This window comes from Lacerta agilis, chromosome 14 (assembly GCF_009819535.1).
Source record: "Lacerta agilis isolate rLacAgi1 chromosome 14, rLacAgi1.pri, whole genome shotgun sequence".
Taxonomy (NCBI): Eukaryota; Metazoa; Chordata; class Lepidosauria; order Squamata; family Lacertidae; genus Lacerta; species Lacerta agilis.
The window spans coordinates 24,926,626-24,947,510 of record NC_046325.1 but is presented as its reverse complement, the minus strand read 5'-3'; the positions used below and the strand labels follow the sequence as shown (position 1 = coordinate 24,947,510).

General features: G+C 43.9%; 1 protein-coding gene across 1 annotated transcript; it reads left to right on the top strand.

Annotated features, from left to right (window-relative positions):
- The first annotated feature begins 1,397 nt into the window (after nt 1-1,397).
- On the top strand, nt 1,398-15,644 carry LOC117058808 (epididymal sperm-binding protein 1-like). Its single transcript, XM_033170176.1, has 9 exons — nt 1,398-1,559; nt 4,114-4,260; nt 5,643-5,807; nt 7,944-8,108; nt 8,967-9,113; nt 11,587-11,790; nt 12,108-12,263; nt 12,471-12,532; nt 15,016-15,644. Exons 1-8 carry the CDS (start codon nt 1,493-1,495, stop codon nt 12,500-12,502), a joined length of 1,083 nt encoding a protein of 360 aa, XP_033026067.1. The 5' UTR covers nt 1,398-1,492; the 3' UTR covers nt 12,503-12,532; nt 15,016-15,644.
- Nucleotides 15,645-20,885: the final 5,241 nt, after the last annotated feature.

The following is a 20,885-nucleotide window of genomic DNA, read 5'->3' as shown; positions in this document are numbered from 1 at the left end:
TGAGATGGTTGGACAGTGTTCTCGAAGCGACTGGCATGAGTTTGGCCAAACTGCGGGAGGCAGTGGAGGATAGGGGTGCCTGGCGTGCTCTGGTCCATGGGGTCATGAAGAGTCGGACACTACTTAACAACTGAACAACAACAACAAAAATGCCCATAAGGTAGCTAAAGGGGGATGTCCCACATCACTCAGTCTCACCAAGAAGGTAAATGGTCATGAACAAACTAGCATGAGCCAAAAGCACTCTCAGATGGGAAGAACATAGAGCACCCCTCTGGAGATGCAATGAGGTTGAGGGTAGGTTCTTTCATATGTGGTGGACCTGTAAAAGGGATAAGGAATATTGGAAAATAATTTATAATGAATTGAAAAAAATGTTTAAAAGCACTTTTCCAAAATCAATCAATCAATCCAAAGAAACAAAAACAAAAAAATCCCAACATCAAAAACCAGAGTCCTTTTTGCTGGGGATAATTCAGATGGAAATTCTCAGGCATCAAAAAAGGTTATTTATGTATGCTACTACTGCAGCAGCCTATGTTTTGTTAGCCCCCAAATGGAAAATGAGTGAGGTCCCAACTGAAGAAGAATGGCAACTTAAAACTGATGGAAAATGTGCAGCTTGTGGACCTAACATATGTAATAAGAGAACAAGACGAACATACGTTTAAAGATGATTGGAAAATGTTTATTGAATATATGGGGGAAATGGTGTACACCTGAAAATGTTGGCAGCATTAAGATAAATTCAACTGTGTAAGTTTTGATGGATGTAATAATGGAACACTGAATGGTTTAGTTTATGTAAAATATGCAGGGATTTATGTTATGCAAAAATGAACTACGGAAAGAGAAGAAGGGAAGTCACAGATATTTTAAGGCTGTTTAAAGAATTAGTCTAAAATGTAAAACAGATAATGAATGAACATACAGTGCTCCTGCTTTTAGGAGCACCAGTGTCTTTTATTTTAAGGCAGCATTTCCATCTTCAAAAATAAGCTCTTATGCTTTCAGTAGAAACTGCCAGGTCACAATGGGAAGGGCCAACAAATACTCCAGACAGGACAAACAGCACTCACTGGCCGTACACCGCCTAATAACATTTCTTCTGCCCTTGAAACACCGGCTAGATCAGCAGCAATTTCCAGGTCATCATGTTTAGCTCTCAGGGATGAAAACTTCACTTGTTAGTTCCAGTCTGTGTAGCCTATGTTAAAGAGATAGGAGAAGGCAATGGCTATCTTCTTACCGTTAGCCATTTGGCAACCGCGACCAAAAGCTTTGTCCCATACTGAATCAGCTTGCGCAGAAGTGAAGCGAAAATGGGAGTGGTCTGATGCTGTTTGAAAAGGTCAGGTTTAACATAGCAGGGTTTTGAACATCTCCTTCTGTTGTAGTTGTGGGAGGAAGATGTGGCCAGGCAGGGCCTATATAAAGAGTGAGCAAGATGTGGTTTCTTCACGCCTGTCAGATTCCCTGACTGAGAGTAGAGATGGCTCCTGTCATAGCTTTCCTCACATGCACCTGGGCTCTCCTGCCACTACTTGTGGCATCTGAAGGTAAGAACCATTCCATCTGCCACTTCTTTGGCCCCTTTTAGCTGGGTTGGTGTGTGTTTCATTTTACTTTCTTATTTATTTAATGAGATTTATATGCCACTTGATCATGAAAGCCTCTAAGTGGTTTACATAAAATGTGCATTAATATTATTGATAAAATCAATACTAAAAATAAGCCACCCTATTCAGGGGCGTAGCAAGGTAAATTGGCACCAGGGGGCAAATTTTTTTTGTCCCCCCCCCCAAGGCATAGGAAGGTCAGGTGGTACCCAGTGCGGAAAATTTCTTGTCAACCCCCCCATTGATCCCCCCCTGCAAAAATGGTTTTACGTTATTTCATATTTTCTTACAAAGGAAGAATAACAAGTAATAATAAATAAAAAAACTTTTATTTATAACCCACCCTCCCCGGCCGAAGTGGGGCTCAGGGTGGCTAACATCAGATCCATAACATTGGTATAAAATCAAACAATAATTAAATTACCTCCTAAAAACATCTCAAAATCAAATTAAAGTCTAATTAGATGGCTTTCCACAGGGTTAGGGTTGGGAACAGTAAGTGCTCCACTGAACTGAAATTTCAGCCTTCACGACATAGGAAAACAGCCAAGTGAACAGCTATTTTGGTGGAGGAGGGTCAATATATTAACAGATATGCATGAAATTTCATATATAGCTATATAATCCCTAGTATAGTAAGATAAGACCTTCAGAGCAGGCATTTAAAATAATTTTTTTTAAAAAAATTCATTTTTTTTCTGAATTTTCTTTCAAAAAAAATTAAAAATGTTCCTTGATAATTTGTCACCCCCTCCATTATGGAACCCGGGGCGGCCCCCTTCCCCCTTGCTACGCCCCTGACCCTATTCCCTCCATAAAGCCAAGAGTTTTTTTTTTAAATATGCATTATGAAACACATACTACCATATTTTTCCAGGTATAACACGCCCCTATTTTGGGGGACTCAAAATTAAGAAAATGCACTATGTACTATCCATGTGTAAGACGATGCCTTCTTTTAAACTTAAAAAATGTAGGAAAATATATAGTCTTATACACAGAAAAATATGGTATATACATCATATCATATGGGATTACCTGTATGGGCAGACTTGCTTAAGCAATTTTTTTTAAAGTTGGCATGAAAAGGTATACAGCAAAGGTGCCTAATATCATGGAGTCCTGCTTTCAACAAATCCCTTGCAGTTGATTTTTAGCTTTAATAGTTAATCTTTTATTTTTTGTATTAAATATTAAAACACACAAACTGACAGATTGAAAAATGACAGGTTAATTACATAACTAGTAATGTTATCAAAATCGGGCATGCTGAGGAAATAAGTAATTTGCCATCCAAATAAAACACCACGTTCCCCCCCCCCAATTCCACATATTTATTTGATCCATTACATCAAATAAAGCTCTCTGTAACTCAGGTTATCATGTTCCATCCATTATTTTACAAAGGAGCCCCATATTAAACAAAAGTGATACTTCCTTCTTCCAAGTAAAGGGGGTGGAAAATCACTGTTGTGGAATGTACACATATGTAGACATGCAGTGTAAAGGTAAAGGGACCATTAGGTCCATTTGTGGACGACTCTGGGGTTGCGGCACTCATCTCACTTTACTGGCTGAGGGAGCTGGTGTACAGCTTCCGGGTCATGTGGCCAGCATGACTAAGCAGCTTCTGGCAAAACCAGAGCAGCGCACAGAAACGCCGTTTACCTTCCCGCCAGAGAGGTACCTATTTATCTACTTGCACTTTGACGTGCTTTCGAACTGCTAGGTTGGCAGGAGCAGGGACCGAGCAATGGGAGCTCACCCCATCGCGGAGATTTGAACCGCCCACCTTCTGATCAGCAAGCCCTAGGCTCTGTGGTTTAATCCACAGTGCCATCTGCGTCCCTTGAGACATGCAGTGTAGTTTTCCTTATTTATTGAAACTTGCACAGTAGCAAACAATGTTCCCATATTTTAGCAGTTTCATCACTGACACTGTTTAATACTGAAAGCAAAGCGAAGCAAAGCAAAGCAAAGCAAAACAGAACCACCTGGGGAAAAATAAATTCCAGCAAAGTTGACTGATTTTTTTTTTGCCACTGGCGTGCTTTTTTTGCTCCCACACCCAAATGAAACATATGAGACATAAGTGGAAGAAAGGTTATATATAACAAGTAGTTTAACCAAATTAACCAAATTAATAAAGTATGCTGCTGTTGAATGCTCCCATGCAGTGTGAATGCCAGGCCCTAAAAGGCTCCTTAGTACACTATGCATTTTTGTACACATTATTCAGTTAGAGAATTGCACTGCAAAATTTGGAGACGTGCAAATTTTGAAGGCTAGCTTTGTTTTGTTTTGCAAATTGTTTCAAAAAGTGTGAATTTGGTAGATTTGCCTTTAAATGTGAACTGAATCAAACCTATCTCCTGGACACCCAAGAAGCATCCATGACAGATGGCCATCTCTTCTGTATTTTTCTTTTCACACAGTTTCTGCTGAGTGTGGTGCAACTCTCCTTATTTTCCCTTTCCCTTTGTTTCCCTTTCAGCCCCTCCAGGCTGTATTTTCCCCTTCCTTTTCAATGGCAGATACTACTCTTCGTGCACCACTGATGGCAGCCCCGACCAACAGCTGTGGTGCGCCACAACCGACAACTATGACAAGCATCGTAAATGGAAGCCGTGTGCTCTTAAAGGTGAGAGGCACACAGTCCCTCTAGTAACATTCATTTGCACGTTAATATGTCATCCTGCAGACTTTGTTTATTTACACACTGAAGTGTGCTCTGTTCTATGAGATGAAATTGATCCAAAAAGGTCCTAGCAGGGGTGGCCTGCTCATGAGGTGGACGGAAGCAGCCTCCCCAGGCAGTGGAATCCAATGGGGGTGGCAATCCCATGGCTAGCAAGCATCACCAGCTGGCCAGTGGGACAGAGATTACCTTTACCACCACCACCTCCCCCCTCCTCTTAAAGATGTTATTCCATTTTCTAAGCTTGCAAAAAGTCCTCATGCACCATCCTAAAGGGAGTTCTAATCCTCACGGTGCCTAGGAATGCTCATTGCCACTTCTTCAAAATAACTCCTTTGGGCAGTTGCCCATTTGCCCTCTTGTAAATATCCCTCTGATGGAACATTTGTTCTGATCTGTTTGTGGGGAGGTTATACAACAGTAAGCATTCATGCTGATTTGCTTGCCCAACATTTATGTGTCCTACCATTAGTCATTTGTTTATCCCAGACTGTTCAGTGAATTTCTCTGCCACTTTCCTACTTGTAAAAGTATGTTTGTTGGTTTGTTTGTTTTTAAAGTGGCTTTAAGCTACTTTAATTGTGCAAACCTGAATTCCTGATGTGCTCATGAATCCCCCCTGCAAGATATTTTGCTTTGGAGGCAACCAGAAAGATTAACAATGTGCATTACAGTCTCAATCTCATCCTTTTGTTAAGAAGAGCAGCTTTGCAGGGAGTGATTAACCATTTTCCTACTCCAAATTGCTCACCATTAGCTGTTTTCCCCTTTTGTAGTGTTGATACTGGATATCGGCCCATGCAAACATGTTTGAACTTTTGTGTGTGTGTGTGTGTGTGTGTCTAGGCAATATGGAGATAATAAATGGGCAATGACACATTTATACTTTTGTGTAACATATAGTAACCCTCTAACCTCCCTATTCAGGAAGTAAATAAGTTTAATTCTCGTTAATGATACGTATCTGTAACAACCCCCAGAGGCAGTGTCTATATAGACACTATGTGTCATTGCTTGAGTGGTTGGATTTCAATCCCAGCAGGCAAAGGAAACGGGGTTTGGTGGTGGGCAGTTGATCAGCAGCATATACAGATCCTGAAGCCTTTGTCTGGCTGGTTTGATTTGTCTTGCCTACCTGCCAAAATGGCCCACAGTGTTTGGGGAAGGTAAGGATCTGGCTGCTGGCTGCATCCAGTTCCCTGCCCCTGAGATAGGGTGTGACTATTCCCCCCCCCCAGATAATATAAGAAAGAAGCAAAAGAAAACTGTTACTTAGGATTTATTGGCATAAACATGCACAAACTCTGCTTTTGTCTTTTGCCTAGAATATGGAGGCAACTCGAATGGAGCAGAATGTGTTTTCCCCTACACCTACAAGGGCCATACTTACTACACCTGCACTAACAAATTCGAAATAAGAAAGCGGTACTGGTGTGCTACAACAGGAAGCTATGATAAGGACAAGCAGTGGAGCTTCTGCGCTGACACCAGTATGTAAACTGGGGGCCTGTTGGGTTAGAAGCCAGGGTTGGGTTGCGTCACAGGGCTTGGAAGAAGGTTGGTTATAGATTAAGCACAATGAATGATTTTTTGGGGGTACGTATTACTGAGAATACCGGTATTCCCTTGTAAATTCCATTCTCTGAAAATGCTCTTTGTAAACTCTCCTTTCCAATGCTTTGCTTTGACTTTGACATCGGCATCAGCATTGGCCAGGCAGTCACATTACAAAATGGAAGTGTGAAATTAAGGGTGTCGGAGCCATCCAAAACTAAGCAGATTTTCCATTTATTTTAGTGGGTGGATTACAAACCCTCCAAGTGTCACTATTTTCCAGGGAAAGTCCCAGATTTACAGAAGCCATCCTGTTTTTTATTTTATTTTATCTGATCCTGGAATGCCCCGCTTTTCCTTAGGATGTCCCTATTTTCATGGGAGAAATGTTGGAGGGTGTGGAATTAGGCATGTGTTTAATTTTCTCCCATTGGAATCAATGGAACAAGAGCGGCAATCCTATACACACTCTTCTTTTATTTACTTAAAACATGTTTTACCCCACACTTGATTGAAGAGGGGTGCACGGTAAAAGCTTTCAGAGTGGCTTGCAACAGTCAATACAGTGGTACCTCAGGTTATGAACTAAATTCGTTCCAGAGGTTTGTTCAAAACCCGAAACCATTCTTGGCCTGAGGCTCACTTTTTCTAATGGGGCCTCCTGCTGCCGCCATGCCACTGGTGCATGATTTCCATTCTCATCCTGGGGCAAAGTTTGTAACCCGGGGTACTATTTCCGGGTTAGCGGAGTTTGTAACCCAAAGCGTTTGTAACTCAAGGTGTTTGTAACCTGAGGTACCACTGTAGTCAGATTATCAGTGCAGAGCAGTGGTGTCACGAGGAGGGTGGCGGGGAGCAGTCCGGCCTGGATGCCATCCCTAGGGGGGTTACAAACCCCCCTGGGTGGATCGGTGTGGTGGCACTCACCCCCCCACCGGGCAGATCGCTCTCGCGCCGGTCACACTTCAGGCGGCGAGTACTACGGAGGCGGGTGCCAGAGCCAGTAGCTACGAGTCTGGTGCAGATTCCCTGCAATTCTTTCTCTCCTTCTGCTGTACCAGAGTTGAGGATTCCACCTCCACCTGAGGGCCCACATTCCCTTCTGGGCAACATTCCCAGGGCCATATGGTAGTGATAGGAGGAGTCAGAAGGAAAAGTGAGCACAGCAAAGAATGTCCATATTACCTTACACATGCACAGCACCTCTCTATCCTTCATTCAGTCAAGCAAGAAGCATTATCAGAGTTCAAGGACACATTCTAGCTATCCCAAAACACTCAAGGAGGAGTCAAAGCAGGGCTGGTGAGCAGTGAGACTAGGGAGGGAGTATGACCTGGGGGTGCATTCATCCCCCAGCCCTGAAGTTCCCCAGCCTCGTTTTATAGTCTGATTGACCTAAAAGGGGCTTACTTAAAAGGGCACAGAAGGCCTTCTTTTTAACCGGAACTTGCTGAAACTCAGTTCCGGCACCTCTCAGGTGGGCTCCATTGCCATTATAAGAGAACATAGGAGGCTTACATGGTGAGTTGTGGCACCTCTTTTTTCTAGAAAAATAGCACTGTGCATAGGATTGCATTTTTTTTATTAAAGATTTTCTTGGTTTACAAAGTGTATATAATGTCTCTCGTATTTTTTCCATAAAACATTTTCACAGATCAATTTTAGTCGTTGAGACATTAGGGAGAGGGGGGGGAAAGGAAGTGGGTGGGAGGGTGGGGTGGGGAGATGATGTTTCTATTTTCCTTAATACATGTAGGAGTTGGTATCAGCGTCGCTTGTGTTGGTTCTCTGTTGTTTGCTTGTGTTTCTTTGGGAGTGAGAGGTCGCGATCAGTATAGGGTTTGCTTGTTCATTTGTGGTTGGCTGTGGTGATCTTTGGTTTCCTGTGAGAGTGGGGTGGGTGGATGTTTTGGATTGCATTTTTAAAACTTTAGATGGATGGTGATGTGGGTAGTTGTTCCATGATTTGATCAGGCATAGGAATCTGAACACTGAGCGCATTCAGCAGGACAAAGAAGCATTGTGGGTTATTAAGGAAGCCTCTCCTTCTCCCTCTTTTCCACTTCTTCCAGGACTAGATGCAAATTTAGCTACGGGGCCCTGCATATTCCCTTTCGTCTTCCAAGGCAAGTGGTACAAAGCTTGCACAACAGATGGGAGAATTGATGGGAAGCTCTGGTGCTCTCTTGTCACCAACTATGATGAAAATCCAACGTGGGCGTACTGTGAACCCTCAAGTAAGCAAAATAGGGAAATATGTGGGAAAGGCTATTCAGTGTGACAGACTAGAAATGTTTGTCTTCCTTGCCCCAAATAAGGGCTGAACACCTGGCTTTGAAAAACATTATTATTATTATTATTATTATTATTATTATTATTATTATTATTATTATTACATACCTGTCCTTCACTATGAAGTCCCAGGCCAGGTTACAATTTTAAAATACAATATTAGCATCAATTAAAACAAATCACATTAAAAAGTAGGGTTGGTCCTCACAATATTACCTGCATTCAGGAAGTACTTTATTCTACCCAATTAAACTGGAAAATCATGGGAGTTGTGTGCTATAATTTCCCCATGGTTTTTATGTAACACACTACCGCCACACAAGTGATGAAATCAGGGGCTCTATTTCTGAATACAATTCTTTCCTGGCCTTGGGAGAAAAGAGGCACAAATGAAGATTAAGGGCTGGTGACCCATCTGATGGCATGCACTGTTGTGGGACACAATGTGAACGAAATCTAGTGCAATACGCGGTAATATCCTTCAGGAAGACACCGTTCCATAATTCCACAGGTAATGCAGTGTACAAGGAATGTTGGAAAAGGGACAGAAGTGCCAACATTGTAACCAGGAAAATGAACACAATAATTCCCACATCTGAATGCACCTTATATCTAAAGTGTCATTTTATAATAAAATCCTACGGCAATCGATGAGACAAATTCATGACTTAAGTGGATTTCAGTGGTACCCGAGTACAACTGACGTAACCTGGATCCAATCCAACTGAATATGAATATCACACCAATCCCCTCTTTATGTTGCTTCAGTTAATGACTCACCTCTCCACTCTGTTCCTCCTCAGAACCTGCCTCCTGCGTCTTTCCCTTCAAGTTTAGGAACAAGTCACACTCCTCGTGCACCAAAGAAGGAAGTGTTGATGGGCAGCTGTGGTGTGCCACAACTCCAGACTATGACAAAGACAGCAGTTGGAAAGGATGTTCCCTCCAAGGTAGAGTCATCTGCTGGTGACCATGCTCTGCTAGGCAAAAACCCTCCACCTTGAAAACGACAAATTGTGTAGAAATGTTTCTGCTTCTGTTCCTTTAACAGACAACTAACAATGTGTTGGGTGCTGCAAATAATGTTTAAGTCCCCAAACACCTAAATTAAATTGCTGTATTCGGATATAAGGCAGATACCAGACACTGATAAGTTGGCAGGTAACATGGGTTGGGGAGGTTTAGAGAACCATTGAAGGAGAAGCAACCCATGAAGAGGGTCAGTCATACAAAGTGATGCACATGGTTGATTTAGGAAGACGCTGCACTCCTACAGTATCAGTATCAAACTTTCTTTCGGTCACAGACCAGCATAAGATGAAACATAGGGATAAACTGAACACGTAAGACTTAAAACAGGTAAGGAATAAAAACTAGGAATTTAAAGGCGATTATATCATACATACTTAAAAAGATAGAAACAAGGACAAACTGTTAAAAGTGACTATAAGGGAGGGAGCATGAAGGAGCACAGGTTTTGCATTGCGTGACCAGGTGGAGGCTGCCCCTCCCCCCCGGGACCACCAGAATGAATAATGACTCATGACAACATGTTATGGAATTAAAATTAGGCCACAACTTTATTAAACTTTCAAATGTAGGAAGACCTTGGCTTAGGCCAGTGTTTTTCAACCACTGTTCCGCGGCACACCAATGTGCCGCGAGATGTTGCCTGGTGTGCCGTGGGAAAAATTGGAAAGTAATTATAAAATACTTTCTTTGTGTTTATTTGATTCCTATTCAAGAGAATTACTTTATATATAGTCAATATAGGCACAGAGTTAAATTTTTTAACATTTTCTAATGGTGGTGTGCCTCGTGATTTTTTTCATGAAACAAGTGTGCCTTTGCCCAAAAAAGGTTGAAAAACACTGGCTTAGGCATTGGGCGTGTACCCCCCAAGCTCCCCAGCCGGGGGAACTGGGGCTCCTCAGGGTGAATGGGATATGGGAGGTGCACTGCAAGATGCATGTGTACTCAGGGAGCCCACCCCATATCCCCGCACGCAGGGTAGTTCACCGACAACCTTTCAGTGTATGGCCAGTGACACCCATTTACAACCCCTTTAAGAGGGGACCCTCGAATCGCTGGTGCGTGTGTGAGAGTCACCACTTCACACACACCCCAATTTAGGGAAGAAAAGACTAAAGGATTCTGCCCAATGTCTTAAACAGCCAAAATTGTGATGATTTGCTACGGCAAAGACAAAACCTGCCAACGCAGGAAAATTTCTTCCCAGCTCTTCAGCAGCAACCAGTCAAAAGACAGTAGCAGCACCTGCTAAACAGAAATGAAAAGGTTAACCTGCAGAAAGAACATTAAACAAAGGGAGGGTTGGGTGGGTGAAGCTCCTGAGCCGACTGCCTGGCTGATGCCGGCTCCGCCTCCTATTTATGTGACTGGCCCCACCTCCAGCAGTGCTAAATGACTAACTGAGGTTTGGCAGGAACCTCCAAAGAATAGTACCAAGAGGCAGGCCAGGCACCATGCACGATTCCGCAAAGGGCGCCCACAGTGTAAGGTGTGAGCACTCATTTTGGGCCTAGTTTGTGGTGCAAACCATCCTTTGACGAATATTCATCATGACAGTGCAGAATCTAGCAACTGAGTGTGTAACATCTGGGGTTTCATCTTGAAGTAGCAGGGAGGTATAAGGTTGTTCTGTACGACCTGGGAATTTATGTAGTATAGGCAAGATCAGACATAGGCAAACACGGCCCTCCAGATGTTTCGGGACTACAATTCCCACCATCCCTGACCACTGGTCCTGTTAGCTAGGGATGATGGGAGTTGTAGTCCCAAAACATCTGGAGGGCCAAGTTTGCCTGTGCCTGGGCAAGATGAACTTAGCTCGTATATCTGTATAGTATTGACAATGAAAAAAAGACATGTTCCGTTGTTTCCAGTTGCCCAGAGCCGCATGGGCATTTCTGTTCCTTGTACTGTGTCTTCCTAAAGCAGCCTTCCTGGATGGTGGCTCTGCAGATCACAGGATTTTAACTGAGTTTTAATTGGATTTAACAGCAATCCCACAAGATGTAGCGATGACCACCAACGTGGCTGGCTTTTAAAAGGGGAGTTAGACAAATTCATGGAGAATAAGGCTTTCAGAGGCTACTAACTACTATGGCTGTGTTCCACCTCCACTGACAGAGTCATTATGCCTGTGTCTAGTAGCTGCTGTGAATCGGAGGTGGGGAGGTTCCTGTTGCACTCATTTCTTGTATGGGCTTCCCATAGGCATTTGGCTGGACACTGTGAAAACAGGATGTTGGAGGAGGTGGGCCTTGGCCTAATTCATTAAATGCCTGTCTTTATCTAGTCCTTGAATGCAGAGCCATTGCCCACATCCTTCATACGGTTCTCTTTGACAAAATGACGAAACTCTACGGCATGTTATTTTTGTGTTCCCTCTGCCTGCAGAGTATGGAGGGAACTCCAATGGCCAGCCCTGCTGGTTCCCTTTCACCTTCAACAACCAGACATATGATGCCTGCACCAATGAGGATGACGACGGCGAGAAGAATGGGGGATACTGGTGTTCCACTACTCCAAACTACGACGAGCAAAAGCTATGGAGCTTCTGTGCTGACACAAATTTGAGAAGTGGGGAAGTTTTATTACCAGGTTAGCAGAAAGCTGCCCAGGTGGGGGTGTAGGAGAGAGTTGGTTTCAGACATGCAGCCTGGTCTTATGCATGTTTACTTGGAAGCCCCTTCCACCAAGCAGATTTTGCTCCTAAGTAAACATGTCTTCATTGCAATGTGTTGAAGTAATACTGTGTGCTGTAGGCTGGAATTCAATGCACAGTTATTTGGGAGCAAATAACTCCCAAATAATCAGAAGTATTATTAAGATAGCTTCCTAGCCTCCTTATTCCTTTGCTAGAGGTGCTCATCTCATGATTTTCTCTCACATTCCACTCCCAATCCTCATGGGACAAGATGGAGAATCTACAAGGAGCTGTTTCTTTCCTTTCACCTACAAAGGCAAGACTTACACAAGCTGTACTTCAGTTGGGACAATAAACTGGAAGTACTGGTGCTCTCTCACCAGCAACTATGATGCACAACGCCAGTGGAAATACTGCGAACCTTCAGGTAGGAATGAATTCTTCTTGGTGCTTCAGGAAGTACTTTATAGTGGGCGTGGGTAGCAAGAGCAGCAGTGGAAGTGTCACAGATTAGAAAGCTTTCAGTTTCCCATTCTGTGCAGTTTTGTATCTACATTAAGGTTCCCCTGAAGTCCTGGTTTCCTTTTACAGCTTAAATCCCCCCCCCAACAAAACTTTACCTTATTTTCAACAGATTTGAAAAAACAAGATGATTATCAGCCATGAAGACAAGCGAGACCGGCAACTATCAGAAAGGTAAACGTGTTTCATGTTTCCATGTCATTTTTATTTGTCTCTCTATCGGGGGTGGGGAACATTTTTCAGCTTGAGGGACACATTCCCTTCTGGGCAAAATTCCACAGACCACATGACAGTGGTGGGCGAGGCCAGGAGCAGCTGTGGGTGCAGCAATAAATGCAAATTTTAGCTCTGTACAGTAGGCTACCTCCTTCAAACTCTCACACCCTTCTCTATCCTCCTTCCCATCAACCAAGAAACAGAGTGTGATGATACATTGGAGCCCAGCCAGTGGCGTAGGAAGGGGGGGCACAAGGGGGTGGGGCACCCTGGGTTCCAGGCTGGAGGGGTGACACTCTGGGCAGCCCCCCCCCATGCGACACCCAAGCCGAGCCCCGCGGACGCTGGGGAAAAGCCACGCTCGGCAGTGCTGTGGGGCTCGCAAACCTGCTCAGCGCACTTTGCAATTTCTGGCTTGGGCAGAGGCGAGGGGTGGAGCTGCCCCTCGCCTCTGCCGGAGCCGGAAATAGCAAAGCGTGCACCGAGCAGGTTAGCTGTCGGTGCATGCTTTGCTGCTTGGGCTGCGGGCGGAGGCGAGCAGGGGGCCAAGCCGCACCCCTCCCCTCCGCCCGCAGCCCGAGCTGGAAGGAACAGAAGCAAAGCACCAAGCGGGCGCTGCTCTGCGCTTTGCTTCGTTGCTTCCTGTGGAGCTCGGACTGTGGGTGGAGGGGAGGGGAGGGCTTCTCTTGGGCTGCTGACACCCCTCCCTGGCTCACCTCTGTCCGTAGCCCAAGCAGCCTGCGGGCGGAAGCAAGTCAGGGAGGGGCGTCAGTGGCCCAAGAGAAGCCCGCCCCTCCCCTCCGCCCACAGCCCGAGTGGGAAGGAATGGAAGCAAAGCACCAAGTGGGCGCCGCTCTGCGCTTTGCTTCATTCTTTCCAGCGGAGCTCAGGCTGCAGGCAGAGGGGAGGGGCGGGCTTCTCTTGGGCCGCTGACGCCCCTCCCTGGCTCGCCTCTGCTCGGTAGCGCGCATGTGCAACGCCAACGTTGCATATGCGTGCAACAGAGTGACTGCGCCCCCAAGTTTGCCGCCCCGGGTGGCGAAGCGGCTTCCTCCGCCCCTGAGCCCAGCAAAAACACCCAAGGAAGGTGCAAAGCAGGGCTGGTGAGGGGTGTGTCTCACAAAGACTGTGAGGCCTGGAGAGAGTCCCGAGGGCTAAATAGTGTTCTGAGGTTCCCCACCCTTGCTTCTGGCCTGTGGGAGATGACATATGCCTTTTAATGATCACCCCTGACCTGTATCTTTTAACTGTGTAATACTACTTAGAACTTCAGTAGACAATGAATGATCAAGAGTTAATTTGGGGGGAAACTGGTGATGAGCAAACTTCCCTTGCCTTCACTTAGAATTAGGCTTAACAAATCAAGGTGATCCCCCTTAAGCCACATATAGAAAACAGCTTGGTTTATTTTCCTAATTTTGAACTTTGGACCTGGCCATGCTTCCAATCACATAAATAAACACACAAAAGAGTCAGAATGCCTCTCTCATCAAGTGTCAGGGGCAAGTGCCAGGAGCAGGTCAGTAATAAACGTACACAGCATCAGTGAACTTATTCTTTATTTCAAGAAATAAACAGCTCAGGAGGCCAGGTCTAGTGAGCACATCAACTCTTCCTGGTAGATCTTGCCCCAATGAGGCAGTTGTCCCCGTCTTCCCACAGTTGTCTAAGCCTCCTCCCCCCCAGATCCTTTCCAAGCAGCTTAAGACTTTCTTGATGTGTGTGTGTCTCCTTTGCCCTTTCTCTGGTCCTGGGAGACCAGGGGGGAGGAGAGCTGGTCACAGCAGGAAGGGGAGACCCTTTGGCTTCTTAAGCAGCCTGCCTGATCTCTGCCTCTTGGCCCTGCTCCTCTCTAGCTTCTTTCTTCTGATTCTGGCCCGCTGTCTGCTACAGACTCTTCCTGCTCAATAAACCCTGTTACCTCTTCAGCTTCCAACATTTCCTCCCAGCCTGCTCCCTCTTCTCCCTCTGACCACTCCTTGTCATCCCACCACCTCTCCCCTGGCTCCAAACCTTCTCCCCTTGGGGGTTCCCCAGCTGGTGCCTTCCACCACTCCTCTACATCCAGCCTCCCCATGGCATCAACACACCTCGACTCGCACCCCCTTCTTTTTTCTGGTTGCCCAGTGACAGTTCTGGAAACCTTTCTGTAAGACCTTTTCTCCTTGGCCCCTTCAAGGCTAAAGTAGCAACAGCCCAGACACCAATAATTCTGTGAAATGCAGTTTCCTGTGTTGCCCGGATCCTTAATGCACACATTGGGTACTCTGGAAATGACATGCCCCGGGACTCCTCATGCCTGAGAATGCTGCCCTTTGGAGTATTTATGAAATCAGCCCATGAACCCTTTGCCTTCTAGCTTTATTGGACTTGCTACATGCCTATTGGCTCTGACTTTAGGTGTTGTTGGTAACTAACCAGCATGTATCTTTTCCCACCAGATTACAAAAACCAACCAACCAATATCTTGGACACCTGTGATTCCCACTACACTGTTTCACTAGTGGAGAGTGGCTAGTTTTCATCTGGGCCTATCCTGTTTGCACCTATGCCACAACTATGGATAAAGTCTCTTACAGACTGCAGCTGCTCTTCATCCCTGGCCGAGGATTCTGCTAGGGACCCAGTCTCTGAAGATGTTTTACCCTCATCATCAATGAACAGCAGTTCAGAAGCACCACCAGCATATCTAACACTGTCGTCACTTTCATCCTAGATTTTCTAACTGATACACAAACTCCTCCCCCATCCTTTACTCACATGATGAGCAACTCTGTGCTCAGTTGCTGAAAAACCAAATCTATTCTTGCAGCTGTAGTCTTTTGGATTATACACATGGTAGGACTAAGTCATATAAAAGCATAGTAATTAAAATTAGTAATTAAAATCAAGCAGTAATATAATTGTGTATTTTCTGTACAGCCATGATTTCACTCCCTTAACAATGAATATATTGGTTCGCATCTCGGTTATCATTAATCATCTACAGATTATTATGGTTGGGCAGAAGAGTGTAAATAGGGTAGGCCTGGTGAAATGTTAGAAGCTGGAGTGGTGTGAATAGACAAGGGTGAAAAGACAAGGGAGTGCCACCTACAGCATCTCCTCCCTGATGTGTGCTATTCTCTAGCCTCTGCTAATTGGAATAAGCTGTTTGAAGGAAAATGGTTCATTTGGGATCAAATCTGAAATATTTCAATTTTGCTATATAAAAAGGGAGGGGTATACTGTGTAATCCAGCTTGCATGAAATGAATTTACTATTATCAAGAACTGACGAGGCCATTCTGTTCTGTGCACCTATATAATTGACCTCTGTGTACCATTGCGTAGTTTACATTTTGATGACAAGATGACTTGTGAGTGATGTTACAAATGTACACAAGAAATGTGCAACTTTCAGATGATTGTGGGTGGATGATTGACCCAGGTCCTTGTAACTGCATCCTCCTGTAATGCTAAGTGGTTTATTTCACCTGAATACTTAATAAAGTCTATCCTTGCAAATTCACAATAGAGTAGTTTTGTAAACTGTGAACCACCAAGACAGAGAAACTATGAATGAAGTGGAAAAACTCTGACACTGGGAGCTTCATTCCTGTCAGTATTTTTCTATGGGTAGCCAACATGGTGCCATCCAGATATTGTTGGTCTACAATTCTCATCAGCTAGAGCCAGTGTGGTTGATGGCCAGGGAAAATGGGAGTTGTTGTCAACAACAACAACAGGCTACTCCTGATCTAGCCCCACTTAGTTCGCACAATACGCTTGCAGACTCCCAGTCTACCCTGTCCAGCTCCAGTGTGCTTGCTCACAATGTCTGCTCCTCTGTTTGCAGAAAGCTGGTTCTGCTTACTGTTTCTCATTCTCCAGCAAATGTTTGGGGGATTGGAACCTTTACGTGTTGAATCCCTTAAAGGGGATGCAATTAAAGAGAGGGAAAAGAGATTTTTTTTTCTGCTCCCAGAGTATGCAAGGTAGTGTGATCAATAACTGCATTCTCCACCAAATGTTAGAACCCAGTTGGAACTGAACTGGAAACTTTGTTTGAAGGGGGGGAACAGCACAAAGTGGCTACAAGCCCCTAAAAACTTAGCCTGATACCCAAGCTCATGTATAGATCAAACTCTTATTTGCGTGGATAGGCGGAGTCCCCAAAACCCCAGGCGACCGCCGAGCGGAATAATGACACAAGACAACGTGCTATGGGATTAAAATTGGCCACAACTTTAATAAGATTCAGATGTAGAGAGACTCTACCCTCCCAACATTTCTCCAATGAAAATAGGGATGTCCTACCATACCCTTCAACATTTTTTTGATGAAAATAGGGGTGTCCTAAGGAAAATAGGGACATTCTGGGATTAAACCAGAAACCAGGACAGTTTCTGTAAATTTGGGACTGTCCCTGGAAAATAGGGACACTTGGAGAGGCTGTATATTAAGTGAGTGCTGTAAAATTTGGATAACCAAATTTACACAACACAAACAGAACATCTTAGAGACTGCTCTGTTGCTGTTAAATTAGCAAGAGAAATGACACATACTTTGGCAGATACAGAACATCATTGCACCAGGCCAAGCCATGAACCTTACATGGCAGAAAATGCTATGTTGATTGCTATCTAAAGACTTGAAAGAAGAAGTTAGAAGTTGTGCAAACTCAGTATGACAAGGTTGGTTCACCATCTCTTATTATCAGAATCTTCTTCCAATCTTCACTAAATCAGCTCCCTATAACAGAGATGGGGAACAGTTTGTAATCCAAGGGCCACATTCCCTTCTGGGTAAACTTTGGGGGCCTCATGCCCTTGGTGGGCAGGGCCAGAGTTAAAGCACAAACAGCAATTATTATTATTACTTTTAGAGAGTAGGCTAGGTTCTACAAATATTCAAGAATCCCTTTCTTTCCTCTACTCTGGTAAGCAAGAGATATTATCAGAGTTCAATGACACATTCCAGCCAGTGACAGATCTACACTGGTTGTTTATAATGTTAAAAATGTGTTAATAAAATGTGACACCAGAGGGCACTGTAGAGCATTGAGCCTTCAAAAGTAGAAAATTGCATTGAGAATGATATAATGATACAATCTATTTCAGAGAAATAGACCAAACAGGAAAGGATGAGGAGTGGCGTTATATGTCAGGGATGTGTATACCTGTGAAGAGATCCAGGATTTAAAACTTCAAAGCCAAACTGAGAGTATTTGGGTCAAAATAAAGGGAGAGAAAAATAACAGTGATCTCATTGTGGGAGTTTACTACAGATCCCCAAGCCAAACTGAGGACACAGATGATGCTTTCCTGGAACAGATGACCAAGCATTCAAAAGGAAGTGAGATAGTAGTAATGGGGGATTTCAACTATCCTGATATTTGTTGGATGTCAAACTCAGCCAAGAGCACAAGGTCGAACAGATTCCTCACTGGCCTTGCAGACAATTTCATTGTCCAGAAAGTGGGAGAAGCAACAAGAGGATCAGCCATTTTAGATCTGGTCTTAACCAATAGTGATGACTTGGTAAGTGGGATAGAAGTGGCAGGATCATTTGGTGGGAGTGATCATGCTCTTCTGGAGTGTATTATACAGCAGAAAGGAGCAACCAAGCATACTAAGACTCAAATTCTAGACTTTAAGAAAGCCGACTTCAAAAAATTTTGGGAAACGCTGGGTGTGATCCCATGGTGAGTAATACTAAAAGGGAAGGGAGTTCATGATGGATGGGAGTTTGTTAAAAGGGAGATATTAAAAGCACAACTTCAAGCAGTACCAATGAGACGAAAACATGGAAGGTGCCTAAAGAAGCCAGGGTGGCTATCTAAAGAAATTTTAACTGATTTAAGATTTAAAAGGGATATGTACAAAAAAATGGAAAAAGGGGGAAAGCACCAGAGAGGAATTCAAACAAATAGCCAGCACGTGTAGAGACAAAGTCAGAAAAGCTAAAGCACAGAATGAACTCAGGCTTGGTAGAGAGGTTAAAAGCAATAAAAAGGGCTTTTATGGGTATGTCCGTAGCAAAAGGAAGAACAATGAAACAGTGGGGTCACTTAGAAGAGAAGATGGTGAAATGCGAACAGGAGACAGAGAAAGGGCAGAACTCAATGCCTTCTTTGCCTCAGTCTTCTCCAAAAAAGAAAACAATGCCCAACCTGAAGAATATGGAGCAGATGATTCAGCAGGGGAAACACAGCCCAGAAGAAGTAAGGAGGTAGTACAAGAATACTTTGCTAGTTTAGATGTATTCAAGTCTCCAGGGCCAGATGAACTACATCCAAGAGTATTAAAAGACCTGGCAGAGGTGATTTCAGAACCACTGGCAGTAATCTTTGAGAATTCCTGGAGAACAGGCGAAGTGCCAGCAGACTGGAGGAGGGCAAATGTTGTCCCTATTTTCAAAAAGGGGGAAAGAGAGGACCCAAACAATTACCGCCCAGTCAGCCTGACATCAATACCAGGAAAGATTCTAGAGCAGATCATTAAGCAAACGGTCTGTGAGCACCTAGAAAGGAACGCTGTGATCACTAAAAGTCAGCATGGGTTTCTGAAAAATAAGTCATGTCAGACCAATCTGATCTCATTTTTTGACAGAATTACAAGCCTGGTAGATGAAGGGAACACTGTGGATGTAGCCTATCCTGATTTCAGCAAGGCCTTTGACAAGGTGCCCCATGATATTCTTGTAAAGAAGCTGGTAAAATGCGGGCTAGACAATGCTACCATTCAGTGGATTTGTAACTGGCTCACTGACTTGTAACTGGCTCCACCATGACCAGAAGCAGCTCGGGCAGGGAGTCCTGGGTGCAGCAGGGAGGTTGGTACACCCAAAGGAATCCTGTACTGCCCCTATTGCCCAACTTCCAGAACATGCACTCAGAAAACTGGGTCTTCCCAAGAGGATGCCTAATGCAAACTAATGACTTCCTAAAAATCACTGGGACACTTGGAGAGGCTGTATATTATTTGAGTGCTGTAAAATTTGGATAACCAATCTTACACCACACAAACATAGAACAACTTAGAGACTGCTCTGTTGCTGTTAAATTATCAAGAGAAAAGACACATGCTTTGGCACATACAGAACATCATTGCACCACTGCACATTTTGTTAAAAATGTGTTAATAAAATGTGACATCAGAGGGCACCATAGAGCATAGAGCCTTCAACAATAGAAAATTGCATTGAGAATGATATAATGTTATATTTAATAACATTTTTATAGATCAATGTAGATCCAGCCCAGGCCAAAACACTCAAGGAGTGTTCAAGCCTGGGCAGAGTGTATGACCTAAGGAACATCTTGAGGGGCAGATAGAGAGTCCTGGATGGAATTTGTGTCTTCAGAATCAGAGACCCCCCCCCAAAGAAATTCACACTTGACTCAAATTTTGGTTTGGATTTTGGTAGTATTTATGCCACAACGTTATTGATTACAGAAAGTGAGTGGTTGCATAAGCTCTGATTTGACTAACTCCCTACACCCTTGCAGGTGGAGCTGACCCAGGGTACCAGAATAGGTCAGCCAAGGGTGAACACCTGGATAGGTGGAAAGAACATTTTGCTCATAATAACCCATTCAGTTAATACATCGTGCTTTATGGCTGGTATATAGATGAGTTGATATTTATATTTTCGGAGGCTATTCCTGAACCATTCAACCGTTGGATCAATAGTATGTGTCCACACTTGACTTTTGAAGGTACATCGAGTCCACATTGTTTACCTTTCCTTGACCTAGAAATCTTTGTGGATTAATTAAGAATTAAAGTGGGACCCTACAAGAAAAGCACAGATAGAAACTCCTTGTTATAGTACAGATTTAACCATCCGAAACATCTCCGTGATAACCTTCCCTTAGGTCAGTTTCTAAGATTAAAACACAATTCATCGGACCCACAAGACTTTAAAGCCCATTTAAAAATACTTTCTGCATCCTTATTACCATGAGGTTATGCAAACTCAGTCATAACAACTGCCATCCAAAAAACACACGTCAGAGAAAGGTCGACCCTTCTTACATCTGTTTCACATGTTAAATACGAGATCTTCGTGTATTTACTCCTCACTAGAATATAACCATATATCTTTCGAAATTGAGAAAATCATTAGGCGTCATTGGAATATTCTTAAGGATATCCCGGGGTGTGAGAACATCCCCCTCTTTGCCAAATGACGCACAATGTCATTTAAATATATTTTGGGGCATACAGATTTAAAATCCACACTCATACAACATACGTTATCCAGTCAGTCCTCCACGTGGTTTTTTTTAGATGTGGGCATTGTACCTCCTTTAAATATGCTCTACA